Source organism: Camelus ferus, chromosome 5 (assembly GCF_009834535.1).
Source record: "Camelus ferus isolate YT-003-E chromosome 5, BCGSAC_Cfer_1.0, whole genome shotgun sequence".
Taxonomy (NCBI): domain Eukaryota; kingdom Metazoa; phylum Chordata; class Mammalia; order Artiodactyla; family Camelidae; genus Camelus; species Camelus ferus.
The window spans coordinates 91,057,312-91,078,528 of record NC_045700.1 but is presented as its reverse complement, the minus strand read 5'-3'; the positions used below and the strand labels follow the sequence as shown (position 1 = coordinate 91,078,528).

General features: G+C 43.7%; 1 protein-coding gene and 1 long non-coding RNA gene across 7 annotated transcripts in view; one reads left to right on the top strand and one right to left on the bottom strand.

Annotated features, from left to right (window-relative positions):
- The window catches only part of LOC116663798, a 34,647-nt gene extending 15,284 nt beyond the window's left edge, over positions 1 to 19,363 (top strand). Inside the window, exons 4-6 of one of the 2 annotated variants that reach the window (XR_004320151.1) lie at positions 16,299 to 16,419; positions 18,702 to 18,936; positions 19,140 to 19,363. This is a non-coding gene — a long non-coding RNA (uncharacterized LOC116663798). The remainder of the gene's footprint in view (positions 1 to 16,298; positions 16,420 to 18,701; positions 18,937 to 19,139) is intronic. The other variant, XR_004320152.1, reaches the window with a different exon arrangement.
- Positions 498 to 21,217, bottom strand: part of EIF4E2 (eukaryotic translation initiation factor 4E family member 2) — a 28,830-nt gene continuing 8,110 nt past the window's right edge. For 2 of the 5 annotated variants that reach the window (XM_032480507.1, XM_014564716.2), the window contains exons 4-7: positions 17,458 to 17,562; positions 16,082 to 16,234; positions 15,844 to 15,980; positions 13,847 to 14,111 (exon numbers count right to left, since the gene is read on the bottom strand). In XM_032480507.1, the coding sequence (XP_032336398.1) occupies positions 14,039 to 14,111; positions 15,844 to 15,980; positions 16,082 to 16,234; positions 17,458 to 17,562 (468 nt within the window). In that variant the 3' untranslated portion in view covers positions 13,847 to 14,038. Of the gene's footprint in view, positions 3,048 to 8,946; positions 9,026 to 12,733; positions 12,759 to 13,846; positions 14,112 to 15,843; positions 15,981 to 16,081; positions 16,235 to 17,457; positions 17,563 to 21,217 lie in introns of those variants that run through there. The other 3 variants (XM_032480508.1, XM_032480509.1, XM_032480510.1) reach the window with 3 other exon arrangements.

Genomic DNA, 21,217 nt, shown 5'->3' with positions numbered 1-21,217 from the left:
ATACATAGAGGAAATTTCTACCTATTGAAATGAAGTTTCCAGACTACACTGTTTTAAATCTTTCATAAACTGCGGCTCTGCAGAAGTGTCACGCTCCCGCGGTATTTCACGTGGGCTCTGGAATGCCCCACATGTCCAACTCTGGGCTGAACAGAACATCCCAAGCCAAGGCCTGGGGAGACTTCTTACTTCCAAATCTGAATCTTTGAACTTCCTTCCATTCCAATACTCCTCATCCTGAATTTAGAAGAATTAAAATGAACAACTATATTTTGACATTCAAAATGTAAATTGAGTTTTGACAATTATTAATATCAGAGAATATTTTTTATGATATATTTATGTCAATGATACTGGCAGTTTCTAGTTTATTTCACATTATTTGTTCTGGGATGCATTTAAAATGAAGATCCATGCAGAATTAGTGAAGGGCAGAATTAGTGGCAACAAACTACCAGTATCGCCATTTCCACTGGATTAAAGAGTCCACAACCGGGTTCTTGCTGTTATTTTTCATTTATTACTGCAGTAGACAATTGCTCTGAAAGTGCAACACTAAATTACTCTTGTCACAGCCTCTGCTCCTCCACTGGCAAATACTTGCAAATTCATTCTTGGAGCATCGTGGACCACAAGCTTCTCTCTGGGTGGAAAAGTATTGTCACTGCTAATGTAACAGGGAAAACGCACATACACATGAACAGATGAGACGAGCACTGGAGGGAGTAGGGCCAGCTTCTGAGGGGTCCTGGGAACAGCCCGCCTGGCACAGTGGACAGTGACTCCCCATCCCCCAGCAGCAGCCTCCCGCGTCTGCTAGACTGGCCCTGGTGCACCTTCTCCCCTTTGTCGCTAGCACTGGTGATGCCATAAGCATAACTGTGTCCTATCTCAGTGTGGCGGAGGCCCATGGAGTCAAAACAAAACTGAAACGACCTCTCAAGCTAGTGTTGGAAAATGGGTGGTTTGGAGAAACTGACTCTTCACTCTCTCATTTAAAGCTGTTAGGCAGAATCTCTGGAGAGCTCTGGGGGTAAGACGCTGCCTAGCAGGAATAACTCTTGTTCTAACCAGCATATTTTTGATGGGAAAAAACAACTTTCAAATACTGCAAAGACAAAGAGGAAAGGGGAAAACATGAGCAGCTCTAGGAAACACAAGTTTAAAAAGTCTGAACAAATAAGACAAATAAAAGAGGCAGAAAAGCAAAAACATGAATACGGACAATACCCAAGCACTCGGCCTGACAAAACCCTCACTCGTGAACATACACACATACACACCCACACGCACACACTAAGAGTCAGGTAGATGCCCAAAGGGGGGCAAATCCAAATGTCTGCTCTCTTTGGAATTTTCATGGCAAATCTGAGTTTAGGCAAAAGTGAAGACCTCCCTGGGGTCTAAACTCAGGAGGCAGCCTTTGCTCCCCATTTTAACCAATGTTGCTCCTATATTTGTCTGAGCCCTTCACAACTGTCTGGGCACTGGAATTGATTCCTCACATTCCTAGAGTTGAAATTCCGGCTAGATCTACTTATCTGATCTAACTTCACCTGTAATGGAAGCACCTCCCTTTTGGCCCCTATACTCCCCTGTTCTTCTAGGAAAAAACATCCCAAGACAGTGGTAATTACAGGGTGTTCAGGAGCTGGAAAGCAAGAAGAGAGTAATACAAATATAATAAGGAAATGCCTGTTACTCTCATACGATTTCTCTGAGACCAGGTAGCCAAGGCCCCCTGGCCTGTAAGGAAGGTTTTAGGAGAGGCCTTAATTTAAGGTACTGCGATCTCTGCTCACAAGAGCCAAGTAAGACAGTGCTCCTTGGAGGCTGCTGGAGGACTGGTCCTCAGTACTCATTTCAACCCTAGGTGCTCTTTGACTTCTCTGACTTCAGTCCTTCTGGAGTCTGATGCATGCCCAGTCACCGTTAGAGCCTGCCTACAGTCGCCTGCAAGGTTTCTGTCTGGGCCTCCTGGATCAGCACACATTTGCTAACATGTATATACCAGGTGATGAGGACTGAAGGCGGGTTCCTCCAACCACTGCAGACAGGCACAGCCACGCAAAGAAAGCCACCTATCGTGGCCACCGTTTCCTCAGATGTCCCAGTTTCAGGATCATAGAATTCACCATATTAAGTGTCAACACCTGGCAACAACCAGCATTTACTTCCCTTCCTCAATGAGGGGCAAGCAAGAACCCACAGAAACGGGCTGGACACACAGGCCCTCCTCATCTGGAAAAATGGTTTCAGAAACTGCCCTCAGCTCCAAATCCTGCACTTGGAACCTCCATTATAACCTAGTTCCTAACCAAATTAGGTTCTGCTGGGGTTTAATTTATAAAGTCATACCTTCTAAGCCGCCTCAGTGAAACCAGTGTGGCCCACTGGATTAAAAGTCTAAGTGCAGCAGTGCCTAAAAGGAAAGAGTCCCACAGGAGGGACACTAGAGGGCATAAGGCAGGAGACTGTACAAAATCAGTAACACATTTTCAGAAAGTGGGGGCTTGCGGGAAGAGGGGCATGAAATAAACAAAAAGTCCCAGTAATTTAATGGCAGAGCTAGAGAGAGCATTTATGCTATTTCAGGACTCTGGATGCACAGACATTCATAATACTGATCACTCTCAGTCGACAGCTCTGGCGTATACATGTGGTCATGACGCCCTTCGTACAGCAGAGGAGAGCACGACAGAATGCCCGGGAGGCATCTGGACAGCACGCAGCAAAATGAAAGGCTGAATTCCCCTCACAGAACCCCATTTAAAACAAAAAAAGTTTGTCTATCACAAAGTCACGTTTTCCGTTTTTCCGCTTTATAAAGTCAGCGATGCTGGAGGGTGTCTAGCGGAATCCGTCCTCCAGGAATGAGTGCAAAAGGGGAGCACACAGCTCAGGGACGTCCCTTCAGTGAGCAGAGGGAAGGACCAGCCGAAGACCTCCCATCCATTTCGGACAAACACACACATACAGAAAAGGATTATTGCCAGCTTGTGTACTTTCACAATGTGATTTTTGTATTTCGAAAGCTTGAATTGTCCCTGAAAGAAAAAATGGGAGAAAATAGAACATTCAATACAAAGATCATCTCTAGGCAAAATACACACACACACACACACACACACACACACACACACGGGAAACCTGGCCTTAGCAGCTCTCAGGCCCTCCTGACACCCCAGGACCTTCCCACTTTGCTAATCTAATGCCAACACAGCAACCTGCCTCCCAAGTCCCTTCAAACCCTTCAACTCAAATGGTTGCAATAGCAAAAGATCAGAAACAATTCAAATGCACATCAACAGGTGGTTAAGTATTAATTAATAGGGAACTAAATATTTAGGGGACTAAAAATTAATGGACACTGTGTAGCTTAAAAAAAAAGATAAAGAAGCTCTCTACTAAAATAGAAAGATCTCCAAGAGAAACTGATACACTAAGGTGCAGAACAGTGTGTGTACATAGTATGCTACCTTTTGTGTAAGTAGGGGTGGGGGAAATAAGGTCATAGGTCATATTTGCCTCAAATAAGGTCATACATAATAAAACGCTGTGAGGCTACACAAGAAACCAGTAACAGTGGTAAACTGGAGTGGAGCGGTGGCAGAGGAGGGGGACACAGTGGATCCTGGATGATGGAGAAAGAGTGGGAAGGAAACCTCTTTCTTTCTTACACACACACACACACACACACACACACAAACGCGCGCGCACACACATTAAAAAAAAAAATTGAACCAAAGACTGTATTACATATTCAAAAAATCAACCAACCAACCCAAAACTCCTTGGTTCAAAACTTATAGCTGCTTACAAAAGGATTCTCCAAGAGGTGAGATCTGGAAAAACTTAGCTGTAATTCTTAGAAGAGAAGTGTGTGTCTGTGTGTGCGCGTTTGTGTGTGTGTGCGTTTGTGTGTGTGTGTGTGTGTGTGTGTGTAACAGATCATAAAATGTGTTTTCTCAGTTGCCTTCTATTGGAAGCAGACAGGTTTGGCTGCTCACTAGTAACCTCTCCTGTCCCAGACTAGACATCCAATGACATCACAGCAGTTCACATCACTATTTTAATCTCCAAATCTCAGGGCTGGAAGGGGCTTGAAAAGGTCACTGCATCTACTGCTCTGGCCCAGACTTAAACTTGTCTGAAATTTTGAGATAGAAATTCTATTAACCTGATTTTGAAATCACTACTTCTGCTTAATTTTAATGGGACATTCTAGAAGCTTTGGTTTTAACTGATCTGTCTTAAAATTGCTACAGTTGACTGGGTATCTGGCAATTGGTCCCGGGTAAATTAATACTCATGAAAGAATATGCTCAGCCCAGCCAAACAGCTGCTGGTGGCTGGCAGATTCTCCTCCATGATGGCAGCAGGCTGACAGTGACAGCCCTCACTGCACAGAGAGTAAGTGTGGACAGGTACACTGAGAGGGGCATAGGTTAACTCTGGCTGGGAAGACACTGATGTTATCTCAAGAGCCCACTGGTACTTTTTGTAACTGACATGCATGATCATGAAGCTCAATGATCAATGGCTACTGAGAATTTCAATGATTTCCATCTAATGAGTTGAAGACGGAACACAAAGAGAACTTAATGGGGTAATTATCTATTTAAAGGGCAGTTCAAAAGGACAGACCCCACTGAGGTGCCACAAGTAGCTAGCAAAGAATAAAATATACCTGGTCCTAAGACAGAGAAGAGAGGGCATACCGGGGTGTGCGATTTGAGTCCCCTTAGGGACGACGTGCTGTAATACTGAGTCTGCACAGCAGAGGACACCTCTAATAACAAACAAGTGATTAGGAAGGATTGGTTTGCTCTGTTTCCTTTCTTCCCCTTTGACGCCATCCCTATCCCTGTAGATCAACTGGGTCACAAAAGTCAATCAGCAGGAAGAAGTAAGATAAGTGAATAGAAAAGCAGGGGTGCAGGAAGGGAGAATCACAATTTTCGGACTCTGGGAGAATTATCTGTCTTGGAGGAAGAGATGGCAGGCAAGTATCCGGGCTCAACCTTTTCAGCTGTTTAGTGATGCAAAGAAGAGAATTTTCAGGATAAGTCATCACCATTTAAGCAGGTCATCTTATCTTCTGGAAGAACTCCTGTACTGTGCTGGGGCTGGGCCAGAAACAGACTCTCTCTGTGGCAGGTAAACTGAAGGCTTTATAACACCTTCCCATTCAGTTAATGTTCATTCTAATTCTATTGTCATAGATCTCTTCATAGTCAGAAAATCTAAGAATTATTCTGAAGTTTATCTCTACAGTGGAAAAGGGGAGGAACAGAGCCAGGAGAATCCAGTTGAGTTTTTCCAGAGTTTGATACTAAAAAAAAAAAAACCCGAAGAGAAATGAGGGTGGGCAATAGGCTCCTGGCAAGGATAGGCTGAAGCAGGCTGGTGGCAGCTGGCAGTGCTGGTCTAGCCTTTCTTTAAAAAAACTGGGTTGAGAACAGCTCGGTGCCAAATTTAGCCTGAGGAGTGTGTTAACCTCAAACCAGCTGGGAACTAACCTTCAGTTACGTCTGTCCCTCACTGCAGGCTGCAGTGCAGATTAGGAGACAGGGAAAGGGAGAATGTAGACAGGAGGCAGCAGAGGCCACAAGCAAATTTTTGGTTGTTTTTAAAGATGGGCTTCTGTTCTTTTAAAAGCCAACTAAAATTTAGGAAATCCAGAGTGAGTTCCTGAAAGCTAGCCCCTCGAGGCACCTAGCAACGTGTGGACCATTGGCAAGGTAGTGTGGTTTTGGTTTTGTTTCTTCTATGATCCAACAGACTTTCCACAAAGAAATGATAAAATTTTTACATCCTCATCTGTGAATTTATATAAAACAAGCAACTAGGACTGAGCCCAGTATATTGATTAAAGGGGCTCTTCAGACATCAATATTTCTACTGTATCTTATTTATTCCAGGGAGTTTTACATTCCAGGGCACACGACACAGAAGCCAAAAGACCCACAATGCTACAGAAGTCAAAAGGACATTCTCTACTGTGTGACACTTTGTTCTAAAGATGGGGCCTCAGAAATGCCCGAGCCCCATCCCAACTGTATTCCAAATTCACATTCCCAGGGATCTGGGGGGAAACTGTTGCCCAAATACTCTGAAGCAGCTTTCTAATCTGCTCTGCTCAAAATAATCGCCTTTTTGTACTTCTAGTGAAGTGGACAAGTACAAACTCGGGAAAGAATGAGCTAAGGTAGAGGCTGGCTCCTGCAGGTGGACAACAGAGGAGCAAAGTCTTCCTTAGAAAAACGCCTCTCACTCTTACAGCAACCTGCCACTCTGCTGGTGCCCTACCAGGGGCACCCAAGTGATATTCTGGGTCAAGGGAAAGCTGGGAGCCACCGAGGAGCCCTGCCTGAGTCTGCTCTGAATAAGGCTCTGAGGGCACTCACAAAGCAGCCTATAGGGTGAAGGACACATGGTCTTCAGGGAAGCGTTCCCTGGCTACTCAGCTGTCCAGCCCATGCCAGCTCTGGCTTCCTCTTCTCTCCCTCCCTGAACAGTAAATAAAGCTGCAAGCCCTTCCTAGGTTTAGTGTGGCAAATTTCAATCCCTAATCTCCCACTGAGGGATCACATTAACTTCATTCCCCACCAATAGAGATCATGCTTTGTGCATGCCAGCCCAGACATGTGAGGACCCAGAATCCTCCCCCAGCAGCTAACTGGGAATTCTACTGAAACCCCAGAAAGGGCAATACTTATTGATAAGGGTAATGGAGGTTAAATAAAACAGTCCTAAAATATTAGCAGCCATATGTAATGGTATAAAATATCAGATAAATTGAGGAAAAGTATTTGTGGATCAAGAATTATTTAAATAGTAGTTTTTACTTCTTCATAGATAATGACCTACTGGGAAGGGGGGAAGAAAACTGAGGGAGGATGAGAAGGCTAAAGTGTTGGGGCCTCTAAAGTGGCAGCTCACACTACCACGTACTGTGCGCATCTTCTTGGGAAACCCATCACCTCTTTGAAGGTTGACTTACTAGAGATAAGGGGGAGGGTATAGCTCCGTGGTAGACTGCATGTTCAGCATGCACAGGGTCCTAGGTTCAATCCCCCCACCCCCATTAAAATTAAATAAATAAACCAACCAACCCAACCCCTCCCCAATCAATCAATCAATCAATCAATCACTATGAAGTCCTTTTCAAGTCTGCTAAGACAATGAAGTGAGTTGCTCTCTCTTGTTTAGGCTCTAACACTCCTCTCAGACTTCTAAGTTTGTGCTTCAAGAACACCTGATGCAGGAAGCGCTCCCGTCAATCTGCCGCATAAAAGATATGTGGGGGAGGGCAGCAAAAAGAACAAAGAGACTACAAAATGGCAACAATGCAAATATATGTCTTTTCAAAGCAATTCGAAGATATTTGTCCTGGGGGATTCAGTGTTAGCTAAGGGGAGAGGGAACCATTTTAAGTTTTCTTCCATTCTGACTATTCCAATTTCATTGAAAGCCTTCCCCCCCCCCCATGGAACCTAAGATGCTGTTGAATTATAAAAGTTCCCTCATTTTATGTACCTTAAGAGGTAAACACTGCCAATTAAACTATTTTTTTTTATCACATTCACTGTAAGCATCCCAATTTTAGGGATATTAAAAGTATTTAAAAAAAGGAATCAGAATTAAATATAGTAATACTATCAAAACAAATCCATTATAGAACCAGGCTTCTGGAAATTTAACTTGCTGATGTATTTTGAATATCTGCTAGATTCTAGCCTGCAAATCAGTGTATCAGTATTAGAGCTGATACATGTTTTTCATTCCTCCTTGTATATACTAGCAGCCATTTCAGAATTCTACATTGACAATATTTTACAAAGAAACCCTTTCAACTATAATCTTAAAAATCTAGTGTTATCATCTAAAAACTGAACTTGTAATAAAGGAATTAAACTATTTAAGAAGAAATATGAGTGGCACGAGAGTGCAGGAATTCTGGGACTGTTTACTACTCAGGCCCCTGGCCACCCTCTTCTGGTCCCTCAGTGTCATCCTCTCTCCTGGCCTATCTGAGGAATGTAGTCCTCCTTTTCTTGAAAAAGCCTCACTTCCTTCCTGGGAGAGGGGAGTTCTGAAGCTGCTACTACAGCTGACATGTTCCGTTCCAACTTAAAAAATTCTCCATTTCCTAGGGATGGGGGTGGGGGGTAGTTGAGGTCCAGGAGCATCTCTCAGACCAGACACATGCACACACTGTCCATCTACTCCTCTCATTCAGAATAAATTTACCCAATTCCTTCTGCTAAGGAGACAGTCATGGACTTGGAGCTCTCTTAACTGAAATACAAATATTCTTACAGTGAATGCTTCTGTTGTCCCAGCCTTTGATATATCCCAGTGCCTCTCTCTGCCAGCCAACATGTGATGGCCCCACCACAATACAATCTGGCACTATGTCTCCTACACAGCCCTGACCTCTACCCCTTGTTCACTTTAACCCTGAAGTTATATCACTGTTTCCTCACAACTGACAAACACTACCAGCAAACGAGTCATCACTCTCACCTAAGCCATCCTGGGGCCTGTGGAACTGCCCTGTTAGTCACAGGACACTGCCAGATGACTTAAAAATGGCCACATCTGGGCAAAAGGATCTGTGGCACGCTTATAATCATGAAATGTCAGCATCCAAAGAGAACCGAGACATGTTAGTCTGTGGAACCTCATCTTCCAAATTAGAACCAAGAGGTACAGTGAGGTTAACCGACATGCGACCCAGGGATGATGATACCTCAGCGGTTCTGGACTCAGAGTTATTCTCTGAGACGGGGATAATCAGTCAGAGGGGAGTCTGGAGCAGGCCCCGTGTTGGCAGAGGCAAGGCTGGGGGTAAATGGGGAGAGGGCATCCCTTGGGAAGAGGGGTCCTATGGCTGAGAGGTATGTCACAAGGTTACGGAGAAGATAGACAAGGCCCTACCCTGAGTGTGAGAGACAGAGGGGGAGCGTCCGATCAGCGGCCGCTGCTGTTCACCAGGCCATGAAACTCCTCCCAGGCCCTGGCAAACCAGAGACAAAAAACACAATAGTACATTCAGATCAAAGGCTTTTTAACAAAGAGAGAACAGATAAGATCACCCCACACCCCCTTTCACATACCCTCAAGGTCGAGTGGAGCCCACCAATACCCGCAAGCGCAGCAGTGAGGTCTCCCCCCTAGACTTTCCTCTCAGCTTAGCAGGGGGGCCTGCACCTTGCAGGGGCAGCTGGCAATTCTCCTGGCCCTCACTACTACCTCGAGGACTTGCAAAAGTCCTTCTATCCACTCTTTCAACACGTCTACTGGGGAGGCCAATGAGGTCAGAGCTAAGGTCACCCACCAACAGAGACAGCTTCAAGTCACTGGGGCGAAGGGCAGCAATTGTATTCTGCCCTGGGGACGTGAGGACAGGTGGTACAAACTATCTTTCTTCATCAGGCCTCACCCCGAGGGTAAAGGCAGGTACCCAACAGCACTATGATGTCTAAAGGTGCGATGAGGAAATTATACCACTTTATCTGCTTTCACATTTCCAACCTTCTGACCCTTCTAAACTCAGACCCCAAATCTGTATCAGGTTCCATCTGTTTCTGATAATACCCAAGTAACAATTTTTAAAAAATACCCAAGTAACTATTACCTTAAATTTTAAGTTGCATAGGTCACAGCAGTTAGAAATTTCCAGGATCAATGCTCATCACAACTTTAATGCTTATTAACTTAATTTAGAAATTGGAGTTAGGAAGGGTTAAGAAATGTGACCAAGGGGTACAGAGTCTCCTGGAGTAATGCTCCACAAAGAACAGGCCCTTGGTGACTGCTGGCCAAAAAAAACAGGAGAAAACTTGATCTCCCATGTATCCAGAAGCCCTAACTCACCTAAAGTTTTCTCAGAGTAGCTCATGTCCTACCTTTTTGTCCTAACCACTTTTCAGCTCCCTTAGGGACAAAGTGTCAGGTAACTTTCCTGGGAATTACATATAAAATGGGTAACTTGGTGCTTCTAAATCTAAAATTCCTTATTGTCAATTATCTCATTCTTGGTTTAAAGGATAGTGACAACATGTTGGGGTTAATATGTTAATATGTCACCATGTTAAGCCATGCTGACAACATATTGGGTTTAATATCTTAAATGATTAACTCACTAGATTTAATATTATGGCCACGTAAATATACTTCATCATCGAGCCTTCTACAAATAGCTTTTCTTCTTTTTTTAAATAGGATGGGATTAAATACAGAGACCTGGCACAACAAACTCATTCTTACAGGCAATAGTCACACCAGTTTCATTAGCATTTCCCTCTTTTGAATAGTGGCATTCATAAGTTAATGATGTACCTCTTAGAATAAAAGGTTGACTTGCAGTTAATGGTTTCTTCAGAGTGTATCAGCAAAATACCAATACGTGTGTGTTAACGGAACTCAAGGAAAATGTTAAGACTGCCCAACAAGTGTGCCAGTCTTTGGCAATTCACAAGCTCAGTTTCCATGGAAAGACATCTGCTTCTCAGCTCTTTCTGGAGAGATGGTAACGTGATGAACTTTTGAGAGTCCACGAATGATGTCAGAAGGCCACTTCGCTCTTCACTCAAATGAAGATAAGGGGAAAGCAAAATCTGATGCCTGGGCAGTGACCAGGAAACCCTCTCTAGTTCTGACAGTGAGATTTAAATTCTACTTAAGCAATTTAGGTGTCAACAAGAAATTGCATGGCTGTGTTGAAGCGTCACCTCATTTATCCTTCCGTTTCTAGAAAGGTTTATACTAGTCCAAATAGAGAAGTCCTCCTCTGTTGTCAAGAACCTGCAGAAATATGGATTTCAGAGTTCCCCTCTAGTCCATTCTAGTATTAAATTGCCCTCCCATTTTCTTCAGAAGAATCTTCTTCAAATGTTAAACTTCTACATGAAGAATCTGGGCAAAGTTATTTCAAAGACATTTCCTCACACGAATTCAATGGAAATAAAATAGCTGATCATAGTCATTGTACAGTAACTCATTCTCACAGGCCAATACTTGGCTAGGAGGCAAATCAATCACCTAAAGGTAGGTACAAATGTTCTAGCCATTTTCCATCTGGCATCCCAGGCATTTTAGTAATGGTAAAACTTGTTTCTTTTAAAGGTAAAGAAAGAACAAGTTCAATGTTAAAACTGTAATGTAAATGGAGTTTCTTAAAAAAATTTTTTTTAAATTACCCTGAGATTAATATAGCCTACTGGGAATTCTGAACAGATTTAAATGACAGAATAACAGCAAGTCCTTCAATAACCACTCTTTATCAGCTCACTTACCAGAAAGCAAACTCTGAAAGCAGAGATCTCATTTTTGTGTGACTCTGCACTTGCCCAAATCCTGGTTCACAGCCTTGCACTCAGCTGGCCGTCACACTCTCGGATGAGCTCAGCCTCCTGCTAGTCTGGGCTTTCTGTACCTTGCACATCAGCATGGGGGAACACTTCACAAATGGAAAGCCTGGCCAGCAGTTATGCTGGTGTGATCAGTGCCACCTGCTATGATTTAGCCATGGCAGGAGAAGGGATGGTTGGTCCTTGCCTACAAAGCTCCATGTCTAAATACAGTGAAATCTAGACATGGTGAAGTCCCTACAACTTGACCCATTTCTCTTCTAGAATAAATGAATAGAGAAGTCACCTACCCTCAGCTCTCTCTGCAGAGGGGCCTGGCCAGTCTTCCCAACACTGTGGCCTGCCAAGGGCAGCTGGCCTTGCCTTCCTTTTCCCATTCCAGGCCAGGTGCACAACAGGACTCAACAATTATTCCAAAGAGAAATCTCTTCACAAAGGACACTGCCGCTTTATATGGCTCTGTGCCCCAAGTTTTAGCCTGGTGGTCCCATGATGCTGGGTTGCGAGTCTGGCTGTGTTGTAAGATTCCCCTCAAAGTGGAGGATACAGCGAAATCACCTGACCCCTGCAAGGACCCAAATGTCTGAAAACTCAACTAAGACTGGCCTCGTTAGAAGAAGCCACGCTAACACTCAGTTTAACAAGTTTCCTATTTCTCAATGGGACCTGAGCACCCTTAAGGGCTAACTGTTGGCAGTAAACAGGGTATGAGGCGGCGGGCAACATCCTTTCGCAGCAAAGCAGCTCATCACGCCCTGTGCGCAGCAGTGTTAGCCTCTCAGCTCACTGAGGAGTGCAGCAGGCAAAGGCCACAAGCAGTGTGATTAGGGGAAGGCTGGAAAAACCAGACAGTTGAAAGAGGACATTGCAGACTGGACGGAAACATGGCAAGGTGGAGGTCCACCTGACTGAGAAATCTAAGCCACCCCTAAACAAAATTCCCCTCACCATTTCCAGGGGCCCTAATCTCCAGAGTACTTGGGAGAGAACAACTGTTGGCTTTTTCTTCCTTCATTTCCCTTGAATTCTCAAGTTCCAGCAGCTGCTGCTCCTTGGCTCAAACAAAGCCACACCTGTGGGAGAGCCACAAGGCGGAGAACAAAGCAGAACAGTTCCGGCTTCTGTTCAGATTTGGCAAGGATCGGAGGGGTCTCAAGGTCAGTTTGGTGCTTTCTGATCAACTCTTATTCTGGAAGGTAACATCAAGCTCATCCCCTGGACCAGTTATATTAGCTGAAATTAAGGTCGATACACACAACATCATCGTGGAAGGCAAGAGGGAAAGGGCCATAGAAGACAATTCTTTGACAAACGCTGAAAACACAGGCATTTCCACACACCAGCAAATCTCCCATCTTCTAGGTACTTCAACCAATTCTGGATATGTAATAAAAAAAAGCAGCAATGACACAAAACCTCCAGAATGCTGACCCAGGGTGCTAGTCCCAATGTGTGTTCTGTGGAATCCCCGACCACGTGAAGATTTGTGGTCAGTCAGGATGGTATAGCTCAGAGTGTTGCTGCCAAAACAGAACAGCACAGCCACTTGGGAAAGCTCCACATTACGCCCACAGCCACCTTCACAGATGCTCTCAGGCAACCTGGCTTGCTGTTTGCAAAAATGGTCTACTTTTGGTTTTGGTGGTGGTTCCTAAGAAAACCTAAAGTAACATGAGGCTTGCTGAAATCCTACATGCAGGTTAGGGGCCTAAGGCCAAGCTGCTGCACATACAAGCCAAGTCACAAAGCGTGTGAGGGGCTGATATGCACTACGGTCAAATGTCCCAAGGAGCAAACTCACGCAGGACGAAGACATTTCCCCATCCCAGGTCCTGACACACGACAACCCTGAGTGAAGGCTGGGAGAAATGAAAGGGCTAGAACCCTGAGACCTTGCAAGCAGGGCGAGCTCAAAGAGGAAGACGATCTGGCTCTAAGGGGACAGCAGAAGGGAGAAGTCTGGCCAAGAGCTTGTGGCTTGAGCGGCTTTGGCAGTGAGAAAACCCTGTTAACACAAAGCAAGGAAGCTACATACGTACAGCCACACACAGATGGAAGCACGGCTTTACCTCCAAGCAAGAGATTTCTTTGAAGGAAAGGCAAGTAAACGAAGTCAGCGAAGCAAAGGCCAAGGATCCCCCTTTCCAACCTTACGGACTTTCAAGCTGAATTCTAAATCAGAAAAAACTCTGTTCTGGTCATCAGCGTTCATTAGATGGGAACTAAAATTCAAGTACTCAAAAATGGGGTCTCATTTTGAGAGCTAGATGTCACCTCATTATGTCAGACCTCAGCAGAGCTGGAACAAAATACCATGTGACGTTACACAACGGGCTTATGGAAATGAGGCTGCATTCCCCGATGGCCCTCCGTGGAGAAGTCTGTGCCATTCCTTAATATGGTGACAGTCAGTTTGAAAGGCCACTTCTTTGATGCACCATAAAGAGCAAGAGCATGAGACAAGCTAGTTTAGCACCATTTATTAAGTGATCTCAGCTGTTGTTGTAGCTGCTGCGTGTCAGCCTGTGCTTAAACATAAAATGCTCTTCCAATTCCTCTTGTCCAGGACAGAAGGATCTTCCAGGTAGCACGCCAACAGAACAAGAGGCTCCGATGATGCCAGCTTCAATGATGGTGCCATCCAGAGAGGGAGAGGGTCATGGCACATTCAACCGCGGCTTCCAGAGGTTTTGAAAAAGGAGCCTTTGGGGGCCCAGCCTGCCTGGCATTCTAGTGGAAGTGCAAAAGGTTGGCACATTGGGAGAGAAAGAGAGGGAGACACGAGGGAAAAGTAGCATCTGGGTATCAAGGAGGGTTTTCTGGTCCCTGTAGCTGCAGGGCTGGAGTACTAGGCAGACCTCTGGATAAAGCAGCAAGCAACAGACTAAGGCAAAAAGCCCACAGGCTCTCCTAGACTCTACAAGGACTTGTACACGTTTCTACAAAAGTTAGGAAGAACTGCTTCAGAGTATTAGAGAGGGAGAACAGTGCAGAGGGGAGAGTTGAAAAATACCCCTTTCCCTTTCCTATCCGGGTGAAAACGTTGCTTATCTGGGGCCTGGGGGAAGGGGAAATCTGGAAACCTTGAACATGACAGTCCCAGAAAAAGTAGGTGTGGATCTCTCCAGCCTGGACTGAGTCTGGCTGGAGGGCAGAAACTACTTGTACTCCAGAGCAAAGAACAGAGAAAATCTGCCTAGAAAAAAACAATGCTGACCTATGACTGCCAAGGCAAGCAACCAGGGCCATGGCTGCCTAGTAACTTGGTGGCCATGATGAGTCAGACCCATCCACTGGATGCAGACCACCTCCAATGGCAGCATTCCCAGTTAAAATCTGACCCTCAGCTAATTTAAGCCAGTTCCACCCAAAACATCATCTGTAAATGCAAGGGAAAAAGATCCCCAAATGGCCTGCCTGCTGAACACCATCACTGGGCTCGTTACTGGTAATGCCTTTGATAAGAACAGCATGATGATGATACCATCACTAATGATGACGAGAGCAGTAACAGCACTTGGCCCTGAAAGCACTCTCCATCTGAGGACCTTCATTAAAGACTAAATCAGCCTCCCAACAACCCTGTTAGGTAAAGCACTATTATCCCCCATTTTACAGACGGGGAAACTGAAGCAGAGTGGCAAAGAGACTTGCCAAAGATACACACTGATACTAAAGTCAAAGGAGAGAACTGCACCTCTAAGTCCTGACTCCTGGCTGGCTGGCTCCCTCTCCAGTTGTGAGACATCTAACAGCCGCTCCCCACAACATCTTCATAATAACCTGAATTTATGTGTGACACTGAATCACTGAAGGAGCAGGCCTAACCACCGACTCTCATTTGTGGATGCCCAGCTCCACTTCCCTGAGTCTCAGGTAGATGGCAGGACTGGTTTCCCCTTTGGCATTCATGCGCCCCTTAGAGTCTACTCTCACAAACACACTATTCTGCCTCCTCCACAATTTCAGCTCTACACACAAGGAAATGCAGCCATTATTCCTGAGAAGAAGTCAATTTCCCAGGACAAAGAAAACAGACTGAAGCTACTAGGTTAAAAAGACATGCAAAAGTGGGGTGAGGGGCAGACAGGCAGGACTTTACTGTTCAGTGAAATTATCTTAAAAGAACAGTGAGAAAAAGAAGAGCACTTCGTCTTTCATTTTAAGACAGTGGTTAGCAAATGAAAGACAAGACAGCCTGTGTCAATAAGCAAGCCCAGGCAGTGCAAAGGGGGCTCTGCAGGAGGGCTCTCTCTCAAACACAGCGCCCCACCGTGGAGGTGGGCAGGGACCCTCGCCAGCAAAGAACCGCTGCAAGTAGCCAGAAGCACTAGAGGGGAAGACTGGTCTGTCCCTTCTCCTTAAGTCAGTCTCCTGTACGACCATATGTCTCTGGGCCCAACTAAGGACCTACTTCTGCTAAACTTAGGGACATGCTCCCCCAAGCCCCCACAACACGTACTTGATGCTGTCGGTGTGGGTTTTGTATTCCATAATGGTGTTGGGAGGTAGGTTAAGCACTCGCCGAAGTGTGTCCCGGATGCGGGCTGTGGTTGCTTGGTCGCTGGCAGTCTTATTCCATATTGAAATAATGTCCTCCTACAGGGAGGAACAACAGAAGGAATCATCAGAGCAAACCAGAAGCAGTGAGAATAGCAAAGGCAACCCCTGAAAGCAGACCTGCCCACGGGGTGGCTTACCTGAAACCGGACAGAGACCACAGCCCCACAGATCTCCTCCCCAACCATGAATTGTTCCCCCAACATGGCCAGGATGAGATTCTCCCAGCAACGGGATGCCAAGCCCTTCCGCAGCCGAATAATCCACTTGCCACCATTTTTATTTGCATCATCCTGTAAAAAGAAAAGTGTTAAAAGTTAAGATATGGTTTCAAAGCTCTTTTTCTTTTGCATTCAGGCAGTAAAAAGCCAAGGATCCTTTGATGCTAAGAAATCTTGTTGCCTTCCAATTATTCAACTCTACAGGAAAAATGGTGGTAGGACTACAGAGAGAAGAAACAAGAAAAAAGAAAAACAAGGTGGGGATCTTTGGTACAAGTCACTAACAAAAAATGGCCAAACAGAACCTTTAAAAATAATCCTCTTTTCTCAGAACTACATCAAAATGAAACGTCAGATTTCAAACACAAATCATTCCTCACCTGATCTGCTAAAAAGTTTATCAAATATCACCATGTCCCAAACACACAGATATGAAGCCACAGTCTCTACCCAGATCCAGTCTAGTGAAGGAGACAGACAAGAAAATTAATGACAATAGCAGTCTGACAAGTACTGCTGCAACAGAGACTTGCACAGTAAGTTCAAGAAGAACAAGACTGTGAGAAACACTCAAGAAGAGGAAAACATTTAAGCTGGCTCTGGAGGGACACAGGAGTTAGCCAGGGAAAGCAGGGGAAGGGCCCTGCAGGCATTGGGAAGAACATGCCTGTGCACAAACTGACTGTGAGCCAAGGAGATGCAGAGAGGAGTATCTGGCTACACAGAAGGATAGATTTATTTAGGGATGATGAGTGACAAGGCCTGAAAGGTAAATTAGGTACAAGATCAAGTGTGCAACAAAGAGCTGCATAAGATTTTTAACTGGGGGGTATGTGCGACCATATTTGTCTTCTAGAAAAATGCTCTGGCATCAAAATAGAGAAGATGGATTACTGCAAAGAGATCATGGAGCTCAGGTCTGGGTCTCCAATTACTGCCTGTAAGCTTATTTTTACAAACTTTAATCATATGTATACATAGTAACATACTATACACACACACAACCAGTTCTATAGGAAGAATGGTAATTTTTTTTCAAGCCTTTAATGTTGTTAAAGTGACTTCAGTGACTAAACAATCTTCGAAAACCATCCACACAAACAATGGCATCAGTGCCCTTTCCTAGAGGTCCCGGTTCCAAGGACGTACCAAATAGTGATGTAGCTTTCAGAGATTTTAAAATACTTTTAACCTTGACATGGCTGGGAAAAAAAAAAAAAAAACAACAGCCCCACCCAATAACAACAAAAAACCCAAGCTGATTAGAAAAGCAGTCTGAGGCCTTTAGTTCTCACCTCCCACATGGGTTTAATTCCTTCTTTGAAGAGATGGAAGTCACTGTGGCCTGTCAGGTCCCCAGGACGTACCATGTGGCTGTAAAACCTCCAGAACTGCTCCACCTGCAGAGAGAAGATACCAGAGTGAAACAGATGTTTTTCCTCTTCTTTGAATGAATGTGAGAATTATTTAAGAAAAGAGCATAAACATGAAAGACACTCTACTAGAAACACTACTTTCTGGAGGGTAGATTTTCATCCAGGGCATTGTGTGGGAAGGAAGGCATGTTAGAGGAAAGCAAATTGTATATTTTGATAAAAGAATCATGTAATACTGTTGATACAGGAGTAAACTCTTTAGGTGAGAAACACTAGCCTCAGCTAGGAGCCCTAGCTGGTGAACGTCAATACAAACCCTCCCGCGGAAGCTGCAGGGCAGTCACCACACACTGTAAGAGGACCTTGTTTTACACAATAAAAACCATTTAGTCTTGAGGTATATTAAGTGCTACACAACCTCAGCCTGAATGTATTTTTTTTAGAACAAAATCACTTAAGAAAATACAGTATTATTAACTACGTTAATTAACTAGTCACTCTGCTGTACATGACATGCCCATGACTTATTCATAACTTCAAGTCTGATCACTTCTTGATCAAAGATGTTTACTGACAAATACAGCAGTAGCTACAATGAAATACATTTTATTTTATTTAGCTACCGAGCACTAAGTGACAGAATCAGGCACATGCTCTACTCTACACCCAAGTGCCCTTGCTAAGGCCAGGACAGTCCAAAACCAAGCAGGACATGGCTTCTCTCACTTAGGGTTTAAGTCCCTCTTCTTGGCTAGAAATTTTGTTTCTCTTAGCTCCTTCTTCACAGTCCTGTTAGAAAATTAGATATTTCTCTATTCTATACATATTTCTCTATCAAATGTACTCTTATTTATAGTCATCATGTTGTTCCTGTTTCTCTCACTAGTAACTTGACAGGAGAGAGTACATCCCTATTCCTCTGCAGTTCACAGAGAACACCTACAAAGTACTGGCCAGTGAAGAGGCACACTTTAGGAAGAAAAAGAAAATGTGGAACAGTCTAAAGAAACAGTTGGTATTTGCCAACACACTGCTGAGGGGGCTCTAAATAAATACAAAGCAAGATTCTACAACGTGCAGCTCAAAATGGGAACTGAGTAGATACTCCTAGATCTGGACAGACCTCACACTGTGTGAAATGGCTATCCTTTTCTTTCCTCTAGAGAACAGAAACATGGAAAATGTCTCATGTTACAAAGTCAGGAATGAACACCACTCCTAGGACTTCAGTGCAGTGTTTCATCTCAGCAATAGCTATGCTTAATTGTACACGGAGATTCAGAACAGTGACTGGTCATGTGCACACGGCGAGCAACAATCTTTCCCCACCCTAACACAGTGGAAAGAAATGAAGCACGTCTACTAGAAGCTGTGGCTTGTTGTGAATCGGGACTTGAGGTGAGTGGCAGGGACAAAGTACATCAACCATCACCAACCCCCTAATCAAGCACTGCTTCATTAACAGTTTGGTCTCCACCAATCTTTGAGCCATCCCATACAATCTTAGAGCCAGAATCTCATATCCAAACGACAAGAGAGATGAAGTAATAAGTAGCTTGAGAAATATTATTAAACTTTGATTTTTTCCCCCTTCTCTCTAGGCAATTTTCATTTTTGAAACTCCCAACTGAAACCAAAAGGTGAAAGAAATATTTAGACTCAGAATACAAGATGTAGAAAAGACCTCAGAAATCATCTCAACTACCTTCTTCATTTTCTAATTGAGAACACAGTTTCAGAACTTGCCCTGACCCACAAAGTCAAGCACCAGAATGGATGAGACAGACCTGTGATCCCCAAGTCCAATGCCCTTTCCACTTCAAGACACGGCCTTCTTAGTCACTTTTCAAGAACTTTTAAATGTCAAATACTAGGATTGAGGACCACTGGGAAATACTGCTTTGGCATTAATAAAGGGTTTCACAACGTAATTATTTCCGTGTGAGGAATTTAATATTGTGAGACATTTCCTAATGCCCCGAATTACATGACAGCGGTGAGTACTGAAGCAGCATTATCCCAAGATGCTGCTGATGATAAACTGTTCAACTCAACATAAAGGCCCAAAGAAAACAAAAACTTTCCTTGCACAAGTTGGGTAAATTCATGCATGCTTTTCTTAAGAGGAAAAGAAAATGCTAGAAATATTTATAATCATCCCAAAATAACTGAACAAAATCCTGAATGAAAACTTACTCCCCAGGTCAGCTCCTTCGTTGATTCTGAGTGCCTAACCAGCTGCTCATAACGTAATGGCTGTCCTTTTACCTGCAACGTCTAGCCAGTAACCAAAATTTCTGTGGATTCAGGAATGTTAAGACTTCATGGGTATTTTTTTAAAGTTTAATTCTACTGTTCTCTCTGCCAAGAATTCCTTCCTCTTCTTAGCACCTGTTTAAATTCTTTAAATTCAATCTTCAATCCATCTCCTCTCAAAGAGGCTTTCTCCAAGTTGAAATTAATTCCTTTCCTCTGAACTCCAAGATCACTCTAGCCATGCCTTCCTTATATAGCACCGTCCATTGCCCCTCCGTGTTAGAAATTCCTGGGAAGGTCTTATTTCCCCAAGGGCAAGGTTTTAATTCATTTTAGAACTCTATTAGTGCCTTGAATTCATTCAACAAACACTGCTTGAATCAAGTATGTACCAGTGCACAGGCTATTTTGAATAATTCAAAAAAGCCTACATTTACCAGTGATAAGGGAGCACAGGCCAACTAAAACAAAATCTTTGCTTTTTGCTGAAACTTTATCAACTCAGCACAGTAATCAGATAATCTGATTACCAGTTATATTTGTATATCTAATTAATAAACAAACAGATATATAAATAGAGCTTGTCTAGTAAACAAACATTTAAAAAAACTGGAGCCTCTTGGAATGCATTTTAGCATATGGAAGCGTGACAGAACACGGGCTTTGGAAGGTGTTTTTTTACAGCCTACCCAACCTGAGTTTCAATACTAGTTCTTCTACTTAATCAAGTAAATTGTAACTTACTTGAGACTTCAGATCAGATACTTAGCCCAAATCTCATTCACCTCATTTGTAAATAGATAGTATCACTGACTTGATAGAGCCATCGTAACAACTGAAGTGAATTACATGAAGTGTCTATTACTGTGTCCTTCCTCTTTATTAATTTATTGTAAAATTTACTGTCTATTATAGTTTCCTTTTCCAGTGTCTGCATTTTAAACAGGACAAACACCTCAATAATTTCAAGAAAATAACAAATCCTGCATTTGATTCTGCCCAGAGATTGACTGGACAGCACACAGGAAGTACATAGTAACTTTCATTGAACGAGACTGACTTTAGTTGCACACAGCTTTTCACAGTACACAAACCAGCTACCTGTGAGGGAGATAAGAGAGTGTGGGCTCTCTATACTGACAGTACCCACAAAAAAAGTTAGAGATTTTGTTTCTTTCTGAACATAGAAAAAAAGATGCTGCTTTATGCATAATCACTAACATATCCAAAACCCTAATGGGAGTTTATTAAACAAAAACTTTAGAATTTCACTCTGACTTTACTGCAAGCTTCATGAGAACAGACATCACGCACTATAAAATTTTGTATCTCCCAGTGACACTTTGAGCATAGTAAGAACTCAATAAATAACTAAACAAATCTGTATTTTTGTATCATCCCCTTCTGATCAATTCCACAATTC